The sequence below is a fragment of the Spea bombifrons genome, chromosome 4 (genome assembly GCF_027358695.1).
Source record: "Spea bombifrons isolate aSpeBom1 chromosome 4, aSpeBom1.2.pri, whole genome shotgun sequence".
Lineage (NCBI taxonomy): Eukaryota > Metazoa > Chordata > Amphibia > Anura > Pelobatidae > Spea > Spea bombifrons.
Window position 1 is genome coordinate 9,119,774 of NC_071090.1, and position 16,105 is coordinate 9,135,878.

General features: G+C 42.5%; 1 protein-coding gene across 1 annotated transcript; it reads left to right on the plus strand.

Moving 5' to 3' along the window:
• Nucleotides 1-3: 3 nt before the first annotated feature.
• ATOX1 (antioxidant 1 copper chaperone) lies at nt 4-8,758 on the plus strand. The gene is made up of 4 exons (XM_053461846.1): nt 4-126; nt 3,431-3,506; nt 5,548-5,699; nt 7,701-8,758. The coding sequence occupies exons 1-3, from the start codon at nt 121-123 to the stop codon at nt 5,670-5,672; spliced, it is 207 nt and encodes a 68-aa protein (XP_053317821.1). The 5' UTR covers nt 4-120; the 3' UTR covers nt 5,673-5,699; nt 7,701-8,758.
• Nucleotides 8,759-16,105: the final 7,347 nt, after the last annotated feature.

The window sequence follows — 16,105 nt, forward strand, 5'->3', positions numbered from 1 at the left end:
GCAGCCCCGCCTCCCATCATGAGACCGGAAGCAGGGCTGCATCAGAGCGGAGCTTCCCTTCCAGCAGAACAGAGCTGAGCTGTCATTCATACACACTGGGAGCCGCTGCCTGCCTTTAAAATGCCGGTAAGTGGTCTGACTTGACCGAGGTAGGTGGTGGGAGTCACCAGTGTGACCCGGTTAATGGGATCATGGCTCGTCCTGTGTGTGATGGCACAGCTGGCAATGCCCCCTCTTTTAAAAGGGACCTCAGCTGCTGCAGAAGACCTTTTAGAAGAAGAAGTATCCATCCTTCTGTTCTTGTCTAGGTTTAGTCTAGAAGATGTGATAGAAACATTTAAAAACTTAAAAGGATTTAACCAGGTACAGGAGGGAAGCTTATTTCGAAAGAAGAGATGTTAGAACAAAAAGCAATAAACTAGAACTAGAGGATCAGATGCTTAGATGTAATTTGAAGAAGTTTTTTTTTTACTTTACTGAAAGGGAGGGGATAGATACATGGAACAGCCTCCCGGGAGAAGTGGTAGAGGCTAATACAGTGAGGGGATTAAACATGCATGGGGTAGACATATGGCTCCTGAATCTAAGATGAGACCAACGACCGATTGCGAAATAAAAAGGGCAGCATGCATGGGCTTACAGGAGGGGGAGCAGGGGTTTGTGGGAGCTGTAGTTCCACAGCTGCTGGCAACCGCTACAGATGTTCCGATATTCTAGTGCAGGGGTGTCCAACCTGCGACCCTTCAGCTGCTGCAGGACTACATCTCCCATCCTCCTCAGCCAGCCCTTTAGCTGAAAGAGCATTATGGGAAATGTAGTTCTGCAGCAGCTGGAGGGCCGCAGGTTGTTCTAGTGGAATTACAGCTTGCTACGAAGCCTTAAGAGGTTGCACGGTTTAGGCGATAATACAAAAAAAATCCTTTAAGCGCATGCACAGGTGTGTGGGTGTGCATTAAGTACTTGTGCCACTGTTCCTTTAAGGAAACGCATGCGCGCTCTGCGTGACTCTGATTTCTCAATGTATCCACCTCTTTAATAAGCGCTATTAACACTTTCATAACTTCACAGAATTTCCCTTTTCCCATTAGTACCTTGAACTAGAAACAAATCCTTTCTGCACTACTCCTTTATGCGCTCAGATCACTCCTGAACCAGAGCAAAACAATATATTCGCTAAATCTCATTTTTTTAAACCAGCCGTATTATTATAGTAAATCCATAAGCCGGGGGTGGGGCATCCTTTGAGCCAGTGGTCCTACCCTGCTAAATGTAATACTTAAATACAACCTTAGAAACAACCAGAAATAATTCTTAAATCTTACAAATTGTCTTATTCATGATTTTTTTGCTGGGAACATATTGTCACATGACACAAATCAGGCACTGGTAGGTTGAGTGAGATACATGATTCTTCTAGGTGGAACAGCAGCTTTGAAATACCCCGTATGCCAGGGGTGTCCAACCTGCGGCCCTCCAGCTGCTGCAGGACTACATCTCCCATCCTCCTCAGCCAGCCCCTTAGCATTATGGGAGATGTAGTCCTGCAGCAGCTGGAGGGCCGCAGGGTGGACGCCCCTGCCGTATGCAATAGGCTACTTGGAGGACCGTGGAGGTAAAGATGGCTCAAACACCTTGCCCGCAATAAGGCTTCAACTCCAATGATGCTCAGCCAGCATTTTTACAATGCGGTGATAATCAGCCCAGGGGGTGACCCGAGCACACTCAGAAGTACTGGTAGTAATCCAAAAACACACTTTGTGCAAAAATGAGTGCTGCCTGAAGGGTCCCCTCAACTACCGCATGCATTAAAGTGCGTATGATGGCTGGAGTGTCCCTTTAAGTGAGAAAGGCACCAACTGGGATGCTCAGGTTCCATGAAATCAGAGTCTGTTTGACCCGGAGAATCTACCCATTGACCCCGAGACCCAGATGTTGGGGTAAAAATCCTGAGATGCAAAGGAAAGCCCTGGCATGTAGTTATGGTCTAAGTGGACATGAACTGCTAGTGACCTGAAAATCTCGATCACCGATCACCAGGGGTTAACTGCCCGCCCGTCTCCCAGCTACCCCTTAACCACTTTCGTTCTGTGTTGCAACACATCATGTTACTGATTGTTTAACTTATTGCCGGGTAATGATAACCGTCCTCCTCCCGCTGAGATCATGCACTCTTATCTTTATTAAATATTTACTTGCAGCTGAACGTTTGAAATAACTTCATGTTATAATCCTATCTCCATAAAACCATATTCTTCCTTATTCCTATGAACATACTGCCCTAAGTTACTTACCGTTGGGGCATTACTGCTGTGAACAAACTTCCATAGGCCAGAGAGGACAGGCGCCCCAATTTATCCACCCCTTGTAGACATCTAAACCCTCGGATTATGTTAGGTTGTGGAATTGCTGTCCTGCTGAACAGTATGAGTATGCACTCATTGTATGGGGGTCACAGGTGAGATCTTTCCAACCCTTCTTCCATGTACACCGATCAGCAATAACATTATTTCCACCTCCCTAATAATGTGTAGGTCCCACTTTTGCCTCTAAAACAGCCCTGACCCATCAAGGCATGGACTCCACTAGACCTCTGAAGCTGTGCTGTGGTATCCGGCACCAAGACTTTAGCAGCAGATCCTGTAAATTGTGAGGTGGGGCCTCCATTGATGCATCCCGGCGCCGTGTATTCTCCAAGAAAGTGACACACCCGGCCATCCACGTGATGTAAAAGAAAACGAGATTCATCAGACCAGGCCGCCTTCTTCCATTGCTCCCTGGTCCAGTTCTTATGCTCTTGTGCCCATTGTAGGCGCTTTCGGCAGTGGACAAGGGTCAGCATGGGCACCCTGACTGGTCAGCAGCTACACAGCCCCATACGCAACAAACCGCCATGCGCTGTGTGTTCGGACACCTTTCTATCGGAACCAGCAGCAACTTTTTAAGCTATTTGAGCTACAGTAGCTGGTCTGTTGGATTTGACCACACCGGCCAGCCTACGCCCCCATGGCATCGATGAGCCTTGGCCGCCCGTGATCCGGTCGCTGGTTCACCACTTTTCCTTCCTTGGACCACTTTTGATAGGTACCAACCACTGCAGACCGGCAACACCCCACAAGAGCTTCAGTTTTGGAGATCTGACCCAGTCGTCTATCCCCGATGCCTGTTCCTTGTCTGCAAAACCTTATTATTGTTTAGTTTAATTATTTTTTAGAACACTTGTACATGGTAGGTTTCAGTGGGATTTTTTGGCCAGGGGTCCCATCATCTGGAATATGGTTATGGATGAAAAGTGCATCACTTCAGTTGGGATGCCACATTTCTTAGTGGAACTCAAAAGTTTTAAGTGACATCAGCATTCTATTTCTCAGCCATCTGAATAAACACATTTATGAACCGAACAATCTTATCTCTTGACTTTGTTTTGCTTTAGAAAGAAGAATTTTTCGTCGATATGACTTGCGGTGGATGTTCAAATGCTGTGACTCGTGTCCTGAACAAGCTTGGAGGTAAGTACTAAGTAACATGCGGGGGGGGGGGGGGGTTCTGCCATCCATATCCAGTGCCTGCATTTTTACATCTTCTACTGGTGAACGAGATCTAACAGCTAGCGCAAGACGCTTGTCTTCTCCAAAAACACTTTTTTTATTGCCAGCTGTTCTACATAAAACAAGGAAGTCTACTTAAAGCCAGTTCTTCCAGTCAATGGACTCCCAAAAGCACACAGAAGCAAGACTGCCACAGGCAGCATGGTGGGATTTATTCACTAATCCATGAGATTTTCATGTCATCTGTGCATTAGGAAGGGTGTTCTTCAGTGACGAAGGTGGAGTCAGTTTTGAACAATTCATAATGTAGGGCCGACTCATCTTTTTTTTGGTTGAGGAAGCTCACTGGGTTGGCCTACAATCTCAACCCAAGGGCTTCCTTATCTCGTGAAGAGCTAGGGGTAAAACAAAAGGAAAAGTGAAAAGGAGCTACAGTGGATCGCCAGGTTCCAGATCTTCTCATTCTGGGGGCCACACTCCCCCAAATTATGTGTAACCCCTTCCCTCCCCTGCCAGAACTTCAGCAGGAGGACAAATCTTCTTTGTCGCTTTGTGAAAAGGGTGTCTAGGGATGTTAGTGTGTGTATGTGTGTCTGTATGTGTAGTGCCTTTTGATGGAAGCAGGTATGATGTCAAAGCTGGACGGCATAAATCCAAATACCTTAAAAGGAGCATAATCAATAAATGTAGTAATAAATCTTTTTTTTTGTGCTGGATTAAATGTTTTATCCCCGGTTCTTTCTTCTTTTTATCAATTAACTAGCTTGAGTATCAATTAAGAAGCCAGAGGAACAAGCTTTTATTTTTTTTTATTTTTTTATTTTTGTTATCGAAGACCGAGGTGCAGGTGCTTCTAGTGCTCAATTTTAAGAGCCGCAACGGAAGCTAGAAACCCAACATCTTCTTGGTCCTTCTCATAGTGCAATATAAACTTCAGGAAGAGACGGGAGCCATAAAGCATCAACCCTCTTTCCCACCAAGATGTAGGGATCCAGCTCCGTTGCGGAATTATCAGTGTTCAAAATCCGTAAATCAGGGTCCATTTTCGTTTTGCTCTGCGTCTTACAGTACAAAAAACACACACACAACTATTCACAAAAATTATAGGCACGCCTGCACACAAACAAGTGCAATCGTGAAATCAGGTGAAAAAGTGCCATGTAAGCCTGGCCCAGCCTTTTGGCCGGTATAAAAAGTTCTTCCTCACCAGGCTCAAACGGACCATAGAAAGTGAAAATAAAGCCATGTAGCATCTTGGTGATCTTCGTGCACTTATTTGCTCCCCACAGTAATGAGCCCCAACCAAAACTGTGAGTGCGCAAACACAGTCACACACACGGAGTCAAACACACATACCTGGTGCTGGCTGCATCTTACTCTGAGTTGGTGTGAAGGAGGGAATCGGCCTATCAGGAGAGGCTTCTGAACTCTCAGGCAATCAGGAGAGTTGAGAAGTCTCTCCTGATTGGCTGAGACCTCCTTCACTCAGACTCCTCATTCCGGGACAAGGCATTGTCCCGGATTGAGGCTGCCCGGGACTTGAAGTCCCATTGCGGGACTGTCTCGGGCAATCCGAGACATGTGGTCACCCTACTTTAGGACAACCTCGGGTTGCAACTTGTCCCTAGTCTTTGGTCCAAGACTCTGGGCTCTGTGCATGATGGTGATGTGTGAGGTTAAGTGCACTTCACTTTCTTTGTTGCACATGCCGGGAAGCACTTTTTGCACTTCGGACCCCTACATGCACTTTTTATTATTGTATACACTAGCCCCAGCTTTTTGGCTCGGTGTGCGATATGTACAGGGTAAGGGCTGAGGCTTCCATCAAAAGATATATATGTTGGTTGCAGGTAAAACTATATTTATTACTAGAGGAAAACATTGAACGTTGTGGGGGGAAGAGATCGCCTCGCCGTCAAATTCAACAAAGTGCATCTTTATGCAGGCAACTTATTATATCTTTGGAAACCTGACAATTGTATCTGTCTCAATATCATTCCAGGAGTTCAGTTTGAAATTGATTTGCCCAACAAGACGGTCGTAATTGACTCTGGACACTCTGTAGATGTGTTGTTGGAAACACTGAAGAAAACTGGAAAGGAAGCTAAATATTTGGGAGCCAAGTAAATGGACAAATGAAGAACGTCCTAAAAGGTGACCTCAAGTTCTTTATCATAAGATGGTAGCAGCGTGAGAGTCGCCCAATGGTGACCTCAACCTGGCTGGTCAAGGGAGGACCATAAGTCACAACAATGGGGTGGCATCTAAGCTGTTTGTCCCTTTTGTATTCCAAAATGATTTCTTAGAAAAACTTTTCAACTTTTGCAATCACCATAGCAACCAGTGGAATGAGTCAGCAAGGGCATTCCATTGTTTGTCACGGTGATAAGAAGACATTTAAGTTTTGTCTAAGGATGACCCTCCATAAAGTTGGCCATGTTAGTGCAAGAAAGCCGATCATTGGTTTTTTTTATGCGTGTGCTGTATGATTCATACACCACCAGGGGGTGCTCTTGTATGCTATAAAAATAATCCCTGCTGTGCCTGCCTTCATTCTGAGTAATTATCTTATTTGCTATAGGAGAGTTGGCGATCGTCCATTTGTCCATCACTGTGTGTCTTTTGACTTACAGCACAACCGGCAAAGTGACTTAAAGTGGTCCCTAGGTGTGTGTCCCGAAATGTGTATACTCAAGGGGATTATTTCTTACTAGTAACCCAATGAAATATCATGCATATGTATGTATAATGGTGTCATAAACATGAGAAATATGTCAAAAAGTGCTTTTTACATTTTTTTGGGCAATCAAAATAACTTTTAACTGCACCTTTTCTACATAATCCCCTTAGTATTTACTAAAGTAATACTTTTCCATTACCATATGATGGACAGTCCTCTTAAAACTCATGGCTTAGACTCTTTACCATGTAAAGTTCTTGTGAGATAAAATAAAGCCCTCAGAGAAAGTAATTCAGTCGCTAGTAATTCTCCACTTTTTGATTCCTCCCGCGTTAACGTGTGTGTTTCCCGAAATGTGGAGAATTATTGCTATGTGAGCTCAAGTAGTTTATTTGTTCACCCTTTTAGACATACTTGTGATAAAAATATTGGAATTTACACCATGTGCTCTTAGCTTGAGTTTTTGCTATTTTGTCTCAGGAGACGCATATCATTAGTTCCCCATTGATAAAACACTGGACTAGGGGTGACCCCAGCACTTTAATGCCTGCGACCGCAAAAGTGCTGAATACTCATGGCAGCACATTAAAGATAAATAGCAACTATAAAAAAAATACAAAATAGTTTTTTAAAATGAGAACTATAGTGTCCATTTAAGAGGGGAAAACGTGAAATAATCATGTATAGCCTTTATACAGTTAGGCGCACATGTATGATGTGATGGCAACTAACTTTACATACGAACTTGTTATTGACTAGAGGAGCCAAAGTACATCTCCACCCCGTCCTTACAGACAGAAATAGTGTTCGAGAAATTGTTCTATTCAACCACAATGTCCAACCACCGAATGTTAAATTTAAACTGGCCCGCTTTGAAAGCGGCGCAGATGGGTGAGCGCACACGCCTACCCGTATTGACTGGAACAATGACATCATAAGGAGGGGAGGTGATACAATAATACAACTCAATACTGAGCCTCTTTACAGAATTTTTATTAATATTAAGTGTAATGGTTGAGTAACTGTTGGAAGAGAATGGGGGTTTTGTGGACTAGTCAGCAAGAATACACCGTTGGTTATTATAGGGGTACGGTCATAAGACATAAGACCATAGGTCAGTAGTGTGACTTTGAAGGAACTTCACTAATTGTAGGGTCAACCAATTGGGATAACAGAGCAGTCGGCCCTGCCCGCCGCAATCCCGCCTGTCTGCCTGCGTACTCAGCCGGCACAAGAAAAGAGCAGCAAACGCATAATATCAGCATTTTCTCACAGTCAATAATGTTAGATTGCTATGCGGTTGCTAAGAAGAATATCCCGGCAAAGTCCGCTGCCGTCCCCATCAGTATGAGATCTCTTCTTGCCATGGCTGTGGAATACATGACTTGCCAACTCTTGCTTTAGTGAATAAACTCCGTTGAATCCTAAGATTCACATGATAACATTTTATTTATCGTTGCTTTACTTTCTTACAGCTTGGTGACGGATCTCTGTAGTGGCGGACATGCGGAATTTTCTGAAGAATATTATCTCCCGGCTGTAGTGGCGACATGGGTTACACTTTCACATATAAGTCTTTATTTTTTTTAACCAAACATAACACAACTATATCCTGACGGTTTTCCTTCTCTCTATCCGTACGGCCTGGATAAAGGTGCCGGTGACATCGTTCCTTCCCTTCCAGAAGTCCAAGTCCTTTTGTTCCGAGAATCACATTCACCGCTGAATCCACGTCTTTAGTAAATCCTTAGCGCGTGTTCCAGATGCTCCGAAGAATAAATATTATGCCGTCGTCGCTTCTTTTGTGGCTAATAAAAAGTACAAAAAATGTTAAAAAAAAATCACACTACGGGTGGGTTATAAAATAAGGATGCCTTGGGTGCTAGTCACATGTTTACTGTAGTAGCTTATACTGCCTTTATGGTAACTAGACCCCCATTTTTTACATTAAAGGGGGATACTCATTTGCTTCATCTCTTTAAGTGGCAAAGGGGTGCGTTGCTCATCACATCTGGTTCTCAAAGATTAAATAATTTAATTATCTGAAACACCGAAAATATTAGTAAAAGTGTTTTTGTGTGTGATTGGATTATGACAATTCTTGTGTCCGATCATCCATCCCTATAGTACAGGGGCGTCCAACCTGTGGCCCTCCAGCTGCTGCAGGACTACATCTCCCGTACTCCTCAGCCAGCCCCTTAGCTGAAAGAGCATTATGGGAGATGTAGTCCGGCCGCAGCTTGGACACCCCTGCTATAGCACGTTGCCTTTCACCGATTTACGTGCTTGCCAGCTGCTCCTGTTTCCAAGACTTTTTAAGTTCATGACATCTTGGCACATAATTACCGCTTCATTATTCGCTTATTCTAATGTTAAGAAACCGTTACATTTTGATATGTGTAGAATTCTTTTTACGCTTAACCAAAACGAATGCCGCTGTCGCTAAAATGTTAGCGTTTAATGAATATTGACAATAATACACATGCCACGGCCAAGATGTTGGTTTAAATAAGCTATTGATTAAATATATATATATGTAATAAAAAAAAAATGAAACCATTAATTTTTTATTTTTGGCTCATCAACTGTTTGTCAACTTTGACTTTTTCTTATTCTAGTGATAATCGTCTAGAATCCTCATCTAAGAGATGTAATGGTTCTTTAATTGTCCGCTTTTTTAATAACAAGCTAACACACCAAATATACGCTCAACGGGCTGTGATGCTAATGTATAGATCTCCTGCAAGCCAGGTAGCTGAGAGTGGGCGGAATCCCTCTTTAATTTGGGATGAAAATTTAAAGGGACTATTCAGCTATCATATTAATTTAAGTGATACAACATAAACATGGCAGCTTCCACATACAGCACAAAATAGGGTTAGTTTTATATTAATACTTAGATTTAAAGACAAAAATAGCCTGTGTTGGGTAAGATGTAGAATCTTCTTCTACACTTCTACAGCAGAAACCACTTCCATTGTATTAATTAGACTGTATAACTACCAGAAAAACTACATTTTATAAAAATCCGATGTTTCAACCATCAGTGGTCTTCACCAGCGATAAAGACCCCATAAATCAGCAGTATGCATCTGTATGGATTAATAAACCCTTCATTGAAGGGTATACAGTAGTCTTTTGAGAGTTCGACTATTATTTAAATGTTCTGATTAATCCCCCATATACTATACCGCCAAATTATCATATATGCTCGATTTATTAAAAGGGTGCATATGGGGAGTGTAGTATACCTTTTAATGAATAGATCATACAACTGCTTATGTATGAACATGTTAAGATGTCAAAATCTTCTGACCTGGAAGACAGATCACAATGGGCTTATTATGGCGCTGAAAAACCATGGTTCTCATGGAAATCACTTCTAAATTGGTACCTACAGTATAGCCCCGTCAATGGTGAATCGATGATTTTCTGCTATTTTCGCCAGTGTTCTTCCCTATTTATCTAGCAATGTTTATTCTGTAGAAACCCCCAACTTTATATTGTTCCCAGGTTCTGTGGGAAGTTAGGACAAAAAATCCTTTCAGCTCCCAATGGATTATTTAAACAGCTGTTGTCGCTGCAAGAAAACAGATTGAGGATCCGTTATGGTGGGAGTGCCTAAGTTCTAAATAACAACACCAACTCCTCACAACCCGTTAAAATATCTCTGTCTGTGATGGACTACTTTCATCCCTGTGGAAACTGTATTATCATCATGGTCAAAAGTGAAAATGAAGTACAAATGGTGGATATAAGATGCCGTGGCCATTGCTGTCTTCCAACATACATTTGATGTGGCCTTCAGCTCAAAGTTCTCAGGTACCTTCTCAATAAAGGTTATGTAGTAAAGGCTTGAGTAAAAAATTAACCAAAACGGGTGTAACATCCTTTAAACATATTGCTCTCATGAGCCATCCTTACAGCACATATTGAGAATTTGCCCCGGAACCTGGGTTAGTCCTCTGAGGCCATAGTTGTCTTGTGATGTCCAAGCTGTCCAATGGTGACAGGTACACTAATTTTAAAAGGAACCCCAGACTATCAAACACAAAAATCCTTCTTACAATATCACTTGATACCAATATCACCTTGGACCAATAAATATATTAAAATAGGGGAGCGCACAACCTAAAAAGCATAAAAGGCATGGTGTCCAGAGAAGGCTTGAAATTGCTTGAGGGTCTCATTTGGGTTAAAGTGCAGCCCCACTGCTTCAGCTCCTTGATAAGCAACATAGCCATGAAAAATTGGTTAGAACTCATCAAACTTTGACATAGTTGCAGGCTAAGGAGTATAAGGACATGTGACGCAATCCCAATATATATATATATGACCAAGATTGAACGGTATAGGGCATCACCTTGAACCCCCTAAACGAAAGCCATAATGTGTGGTGGCAGAAGCCCTTATTGGTGTCGTGATCAATTTAATGAATAAATACGTTGAACATGGGATGCCATAACTCTCAACAGTCCCAGTTTCCAAGTAGCTGCATTACTGTCCTGCTTTTGCAGTCCGTGGGGAGTATGGCCCGGTTGTGGAGAGCCTCTGATCCCCCCCTGAACATCCCAGGGAGGTGAAAAATGATGGAAATCTGAGCTGTTCCAGCATAGACCTCATGACTCCACTTTGCCTTTACACGATGCCAGCGGTGCGGGGTGTCTTGATTATTGGGGGGTACATGTAATGCAGAAGGTTAAGGCAGCTACACTATTTTGTGCTATGTCGCTGACATATAGACACGTAATACAACTCTGTAAAAAATATGCGTGGCTGTGAGAGGCCTTGTCCCCTCTGGATCCTAATTCCAGGCTTTTCTGGATAGAAATGCAGCGACTGTTTTTTGTTTTGTTTTTTCTTGCTGCAGGGGGTATGTTCTGGGCTTGTGGTTGGAAAAGTGATGTCTGTGCAGCAACGTGTCACATCGTCAGCGAGGCACTCCCGGCAGCAATGTTTCAGGCAATAATATGCAGCTGTCAGCCAACTCATATCCGAGGGCAGATACAAGTGCAGATGCTTCCCATCCCCATTCAAAGTTCTTACCCCAGAGCTCAAGGTTTGATGGAACAGATGAAATATTGTTCTGCATATTTCTTAATTATTTGTAAAAATAAAAAAGTATCTTTTAAGGAGACGCTCAGATTCATTTACTAATGAAAATAACAATCCTCAATCCTGTTGTAAAGGGCAGAGGTGACCTTTATTTATTGGTATGGCAATACTGTGTTTATCTGGTTAAATCATTTTCCACCAGACCCAATGTGATACAAAGTAGTACAGGGTGAGAACTGATACTTTCACCCAAAAATGTCTCTAACAAAATCAATATAGAGGTTTCACATGCTAACGTCAACTCCTGCCTCATAACCATAGCTGGGAACTCTCCGGGCTTTGCCTGGAGACTCCAGGAGAAGCACCACTTTTTTGGGTCGAGACCGGAATCCTCCTGGTCGCAGTAGCGGGTTCCTAACACACCCCACTCCCCACCAATGTCCTGCGATGTGAGCGAGAATGCCCATCAACATTGCGGGCAGTCCTGGCCACGTCCTGCAAGGGAAGGCTGAGCCCATAAGTTCCCAGGTATGCTCATAGCCCACCCATATAGGGCTACCTAAACCATTCACCAGCAATCAGCAACTTGTTGGAGGGGAGATATATCATGCAGAGAACAGGAAGATGGCTCCTCATAGGCATACGATGAGCTTCTAATTCTAATCTGTATATAATATCATTACATAGGTTTAGTTTGTGGGCTGTACTGTCAAATAGGACCTGACAAAAGCAATGTGTCCACCTTAGAGATACATGGCAAGAGCATGGCCCTCAAAATGTTACCTTTGACTCCCTGTGTTATTGGGGTGAAAACATTTGTTTCTGCAAGAAATCTAGGACTTTTGCTTGACATGCTACCTTGGGCAATCTTAGCAACGGCAGGTAAATTCCACGTGGTGCCGTCCGGCATTATGCAGAGATACGGGATAAAGTTTATCGGGAACAGAACCTGCCTGATATACAAGTAAAGAAAACTAAGACAATATAAAGGATCAAACGTTTACAATCACATATCTAGAACTGTATAATCGAATTAGCTCTTTTTAAGGGTTAAATCAAATGCAGGTTGGTGGCAGAGACGCCACGTACACCAGCGAGCATCAGAATTACCGCCCTGTCATTTGGTTCTGTTTAAAAGAAAAAGGGAGGTCGGTTTGGACCAGATCGGGGAGGATCTTCCCCCTGCCACGTCTCCAGTCCAATCACTTTTTCTTTTTTTTTTGCTGCATGTTATTTTACCGAGCTTTGGCCCATATGTTTTTTGTCTTGCAGAGACTTGTATGAGCAGCTGCAGCGTGGCCCTGGCTTTGTATATATGAGAAAGACGAAAACAATCCATCCCTGAAAAAAAAAAATCCCATGAATCCCAGGATCTGCTGAACTGTTATTACCGGGTTCTTCTTAGCATACATTGTACACGTCAAGAACATGCTAAAATGAGAGGTTCCATGGAATGTCTATGTTTGCATAGTAGAAAACTGTATTTTTATTGTTTAATATTTTTTTATTTAGATACACAGAAAGAAGGTGTTGATGATCCTGGTTGTTAGACTTTAATAATAATAATAATAGTAATAATAATAATTAAGTTATTCAGAGTAGAAATCATTCCTCGCACTATATTCCAATTACTTGAATTTTTGTTTTTTTTTAAAAAAAAATAAGATCATTCCCACTTGCTCAAAGTTATGACACAATAAAAATGGTGAGGATAAAAATGTAAGCTTTTTGTCTAAGTGAGTCAAGTCAAGTGAGTACCTCTGAAAGAAGGAAGCTTCATCGTTTGGCCTTGGGTCCGATGATACAAAAGCCCGAGGTGTCTTTTTTTGAAGTCCCCAGGTTAGATCCACCTGGGCGCTGATCATTGTGGGACTTTGGGTGACACCTGAACACTCACAGCTTATCAGGTTGCAAAAAGCACTCTGCAATTTTTTGTTTTCAGTCTGTGGCTGGCTGGTGATGGTAACATTTTTATACCAACCATGCACTGACACTTTTTTTTGCGCGCTGCATATTTTTTAGGAGGTCATTCACTGGATGCATGTATCGGGTCCCTGAAGACCCAGCTTTTTGGTGGAGTATGTGGATTGACCTTTTGGCTCCCACAGCCCCTTGATGAGGTGGGCAGAGACTGGGGGTGCGCTGCTCCTAAAGTCACAGTCTCCTTGCACCCTCTGCACTCAACTTGGCCAACTAGGTCTTGGGTGGCACCATTGGGGATGATGCAGAAAGCCTACCTTGCTTTCCCAGCATGGATATAAGCCCTCATTCTCTTTGTGCCATTCAAAACCTAGTGCACTTGATCACATCATCACTATCTAGGGCAAATGTCAGTGAGTAAGTCACACTTAAGCTGTGATTATATACTTACAGTAAGCTATTGTTTTAGGACAGATCAGCTCTATCTGTGCATAGTCTACACTACTATTGAATTTGAGGAAGATCTCAACCAGTATCCCATCTTCTATTACCTAGGTCACGCATATTAAGAACTGGCATACAGTAAAAATGAACAAAAACATTAAAAATAACTATAAACAATGTTGTTAAGACATACTGGTAAAGAAGAATATTAGGGCCCTGGTCTTGGAATCTTACAATCTATTAGAATGTTTAGGAGGAATAAGACTGCTGGGACGAGGATGATTTCACTGTACTGATGGTGAGGTGGAGAAGTTAATGGTGTGTAGGTCTTGAAGGTGGGGAGGACAGATGATTTGTTCTGGATACGGGTGTTAGGGATGGGTTATATTCTTTCCTGAATAGGTTGGTTTTCAGAGAACATTTAAAGCGGGAGTAAGTAGGAGAGAGTCTAATAGAATGGGGTAGGAGATACCAGAAAATGGGTGAAATCCTGAAAATGAAAGTGGGAAGGGGTCATAATGGTATATGCGAGACAAAAAGTCTCCAGTCAGCACATCACAAGGGAATGGGTTAGTATTTAGTGGTGTCTTCCTTGTGTAAAGGATGAGCTGGAGAGAAGATTTGCAGGTGAAGGCAGGGTTGGTGAGTGACTGGAAATGGCGGGCGAAGGAGAGAGTGGAGTCAAATGTGACACCAACACTGTTGGGTGGATTGAGGAGTTCTCAACAGTGATGGAGATATCAGACAGGGGAATAACCAGAAGGTGAGCCTGGGAGATGTTGAGCTTCAGGTAGTTTGAATCCCCAGAGTGATATAAATTAGAAAGAGGACAAAAGAGAGGGAAAGAGGACAAAATAGGAAAGGTAAACGTGCCATCTGCATAGAGGTGTTACTGGAAACCAAAATAAGAGATTAGTTGTCTGGAAAAGGACCTGCAGTACCTTATAAAAGAGGAGCAAACAAGAGTTCAAATGGACGTAATGTGCTTCAGTGGTGGTTATAAGTCAATAACAGCTGTGGCTGATTTTTTACCTCCATGTTTGCTTATGGGGAAACTCGAAATATCTGTGCAAACCTCCAGATGTTTATGAAGCTTGTACATCCCTGGCAGGAAATCCAACTCACTGACCTGTCAAGCTTGAGTTAATGTAAGCAAATACCCTTTTTGGAATTCACGTTCCCATCATCCGCAGTATTTGTAGGACCTACGGAATGGACACTTTCTGAAACGTTCTCCAAAAATATTACGGAATCGCCACATTTTGGACCATAAAACCATGAAATGAGAAACTGTCAACAATTTTGTGTGGGGCACTATGCTAGTAATGGAACTGAAAATATTTCCTTAAAAATGGCGGAGCCAAGTGGCTCTACAGATTGTTTAACACAAAAAGACCCTGCTGAGTAATGATTACTGTGGTCACGTGAGATACCGCAGCGTCATTATGGAAACACCAGAAGAATTATTATTATTGCAAAAAATAAAACATGGTGAGAGTTATGCTGTCCCTGACAGAAACAAGTTGTGTCATAAATAACGGTACAACAATAGAAGATAAGTTATCTACTTGAACAGCCAGCTCTTCTATCCATATCATGATCATCTAATTTTACCAGGCACCGACCGGTCATCGGACACATCAGGCAAATGCCCGGCGGGTCGCTGGCTGACAGCGCCAAACACTCACTCTATTTGCTGCTCCAGCAGTGCCAGCAGCTCGATATGCCCGGCCACACGATATGTGAGCATTAGAACATAGCGTGCTACAGCCTATATCCAGCTGTTGGCCAAGCTTACGTCCTCAGGCCTTAAAGTACCGCTCATTAAACCGTATCAGAGGATGATGGCTCCAGCTTTTCTTTATTTTCTTTCTTGTTCCTAAAACGAACTTATTTATAATATAAAAATCACACACCTATGACCTCTCAGGAAATAGGGCCGAAGGCCACCATGGACTCCCTTGGCTAGTTCTCAAGGTTATCCCCAATTTCTTGAGTAACATTTTCATTAGGCGAAACATTTCGCAATAGGCTACAAAAGGCTATTTTATAAAATGTAATATTTATATTTACAGTTATAATATGTAATATAATGTGTCTGATTAATGTAATCGTATGATCAAATAAAACCTTTAAGGCTTTCAAACATATACTATCTAGGGACATATTTGGCTAATGAGCATTAATGAGAATATATTAATAATAATTCCTTATTTTTCAAGTGCTCCCCCCATAACACTACAGTTACCATCTATAACATAATTATTTCCTTTTCAAATATTAGTTTAGGAGTCTCGGTGGATTGCTCAGGTCTGAAAAGTTTAAACTTTTTTTTTTTTGTATTTTGGCTGAATCCTTAGAATGGAATTAGGAGGGGGGGGGAACAGTTTGGGATAGTAGGACAACCTCCCATAAAAAAGAAAGGGGGGGGGATGAGAATGACAGACCCACCCATCCTATT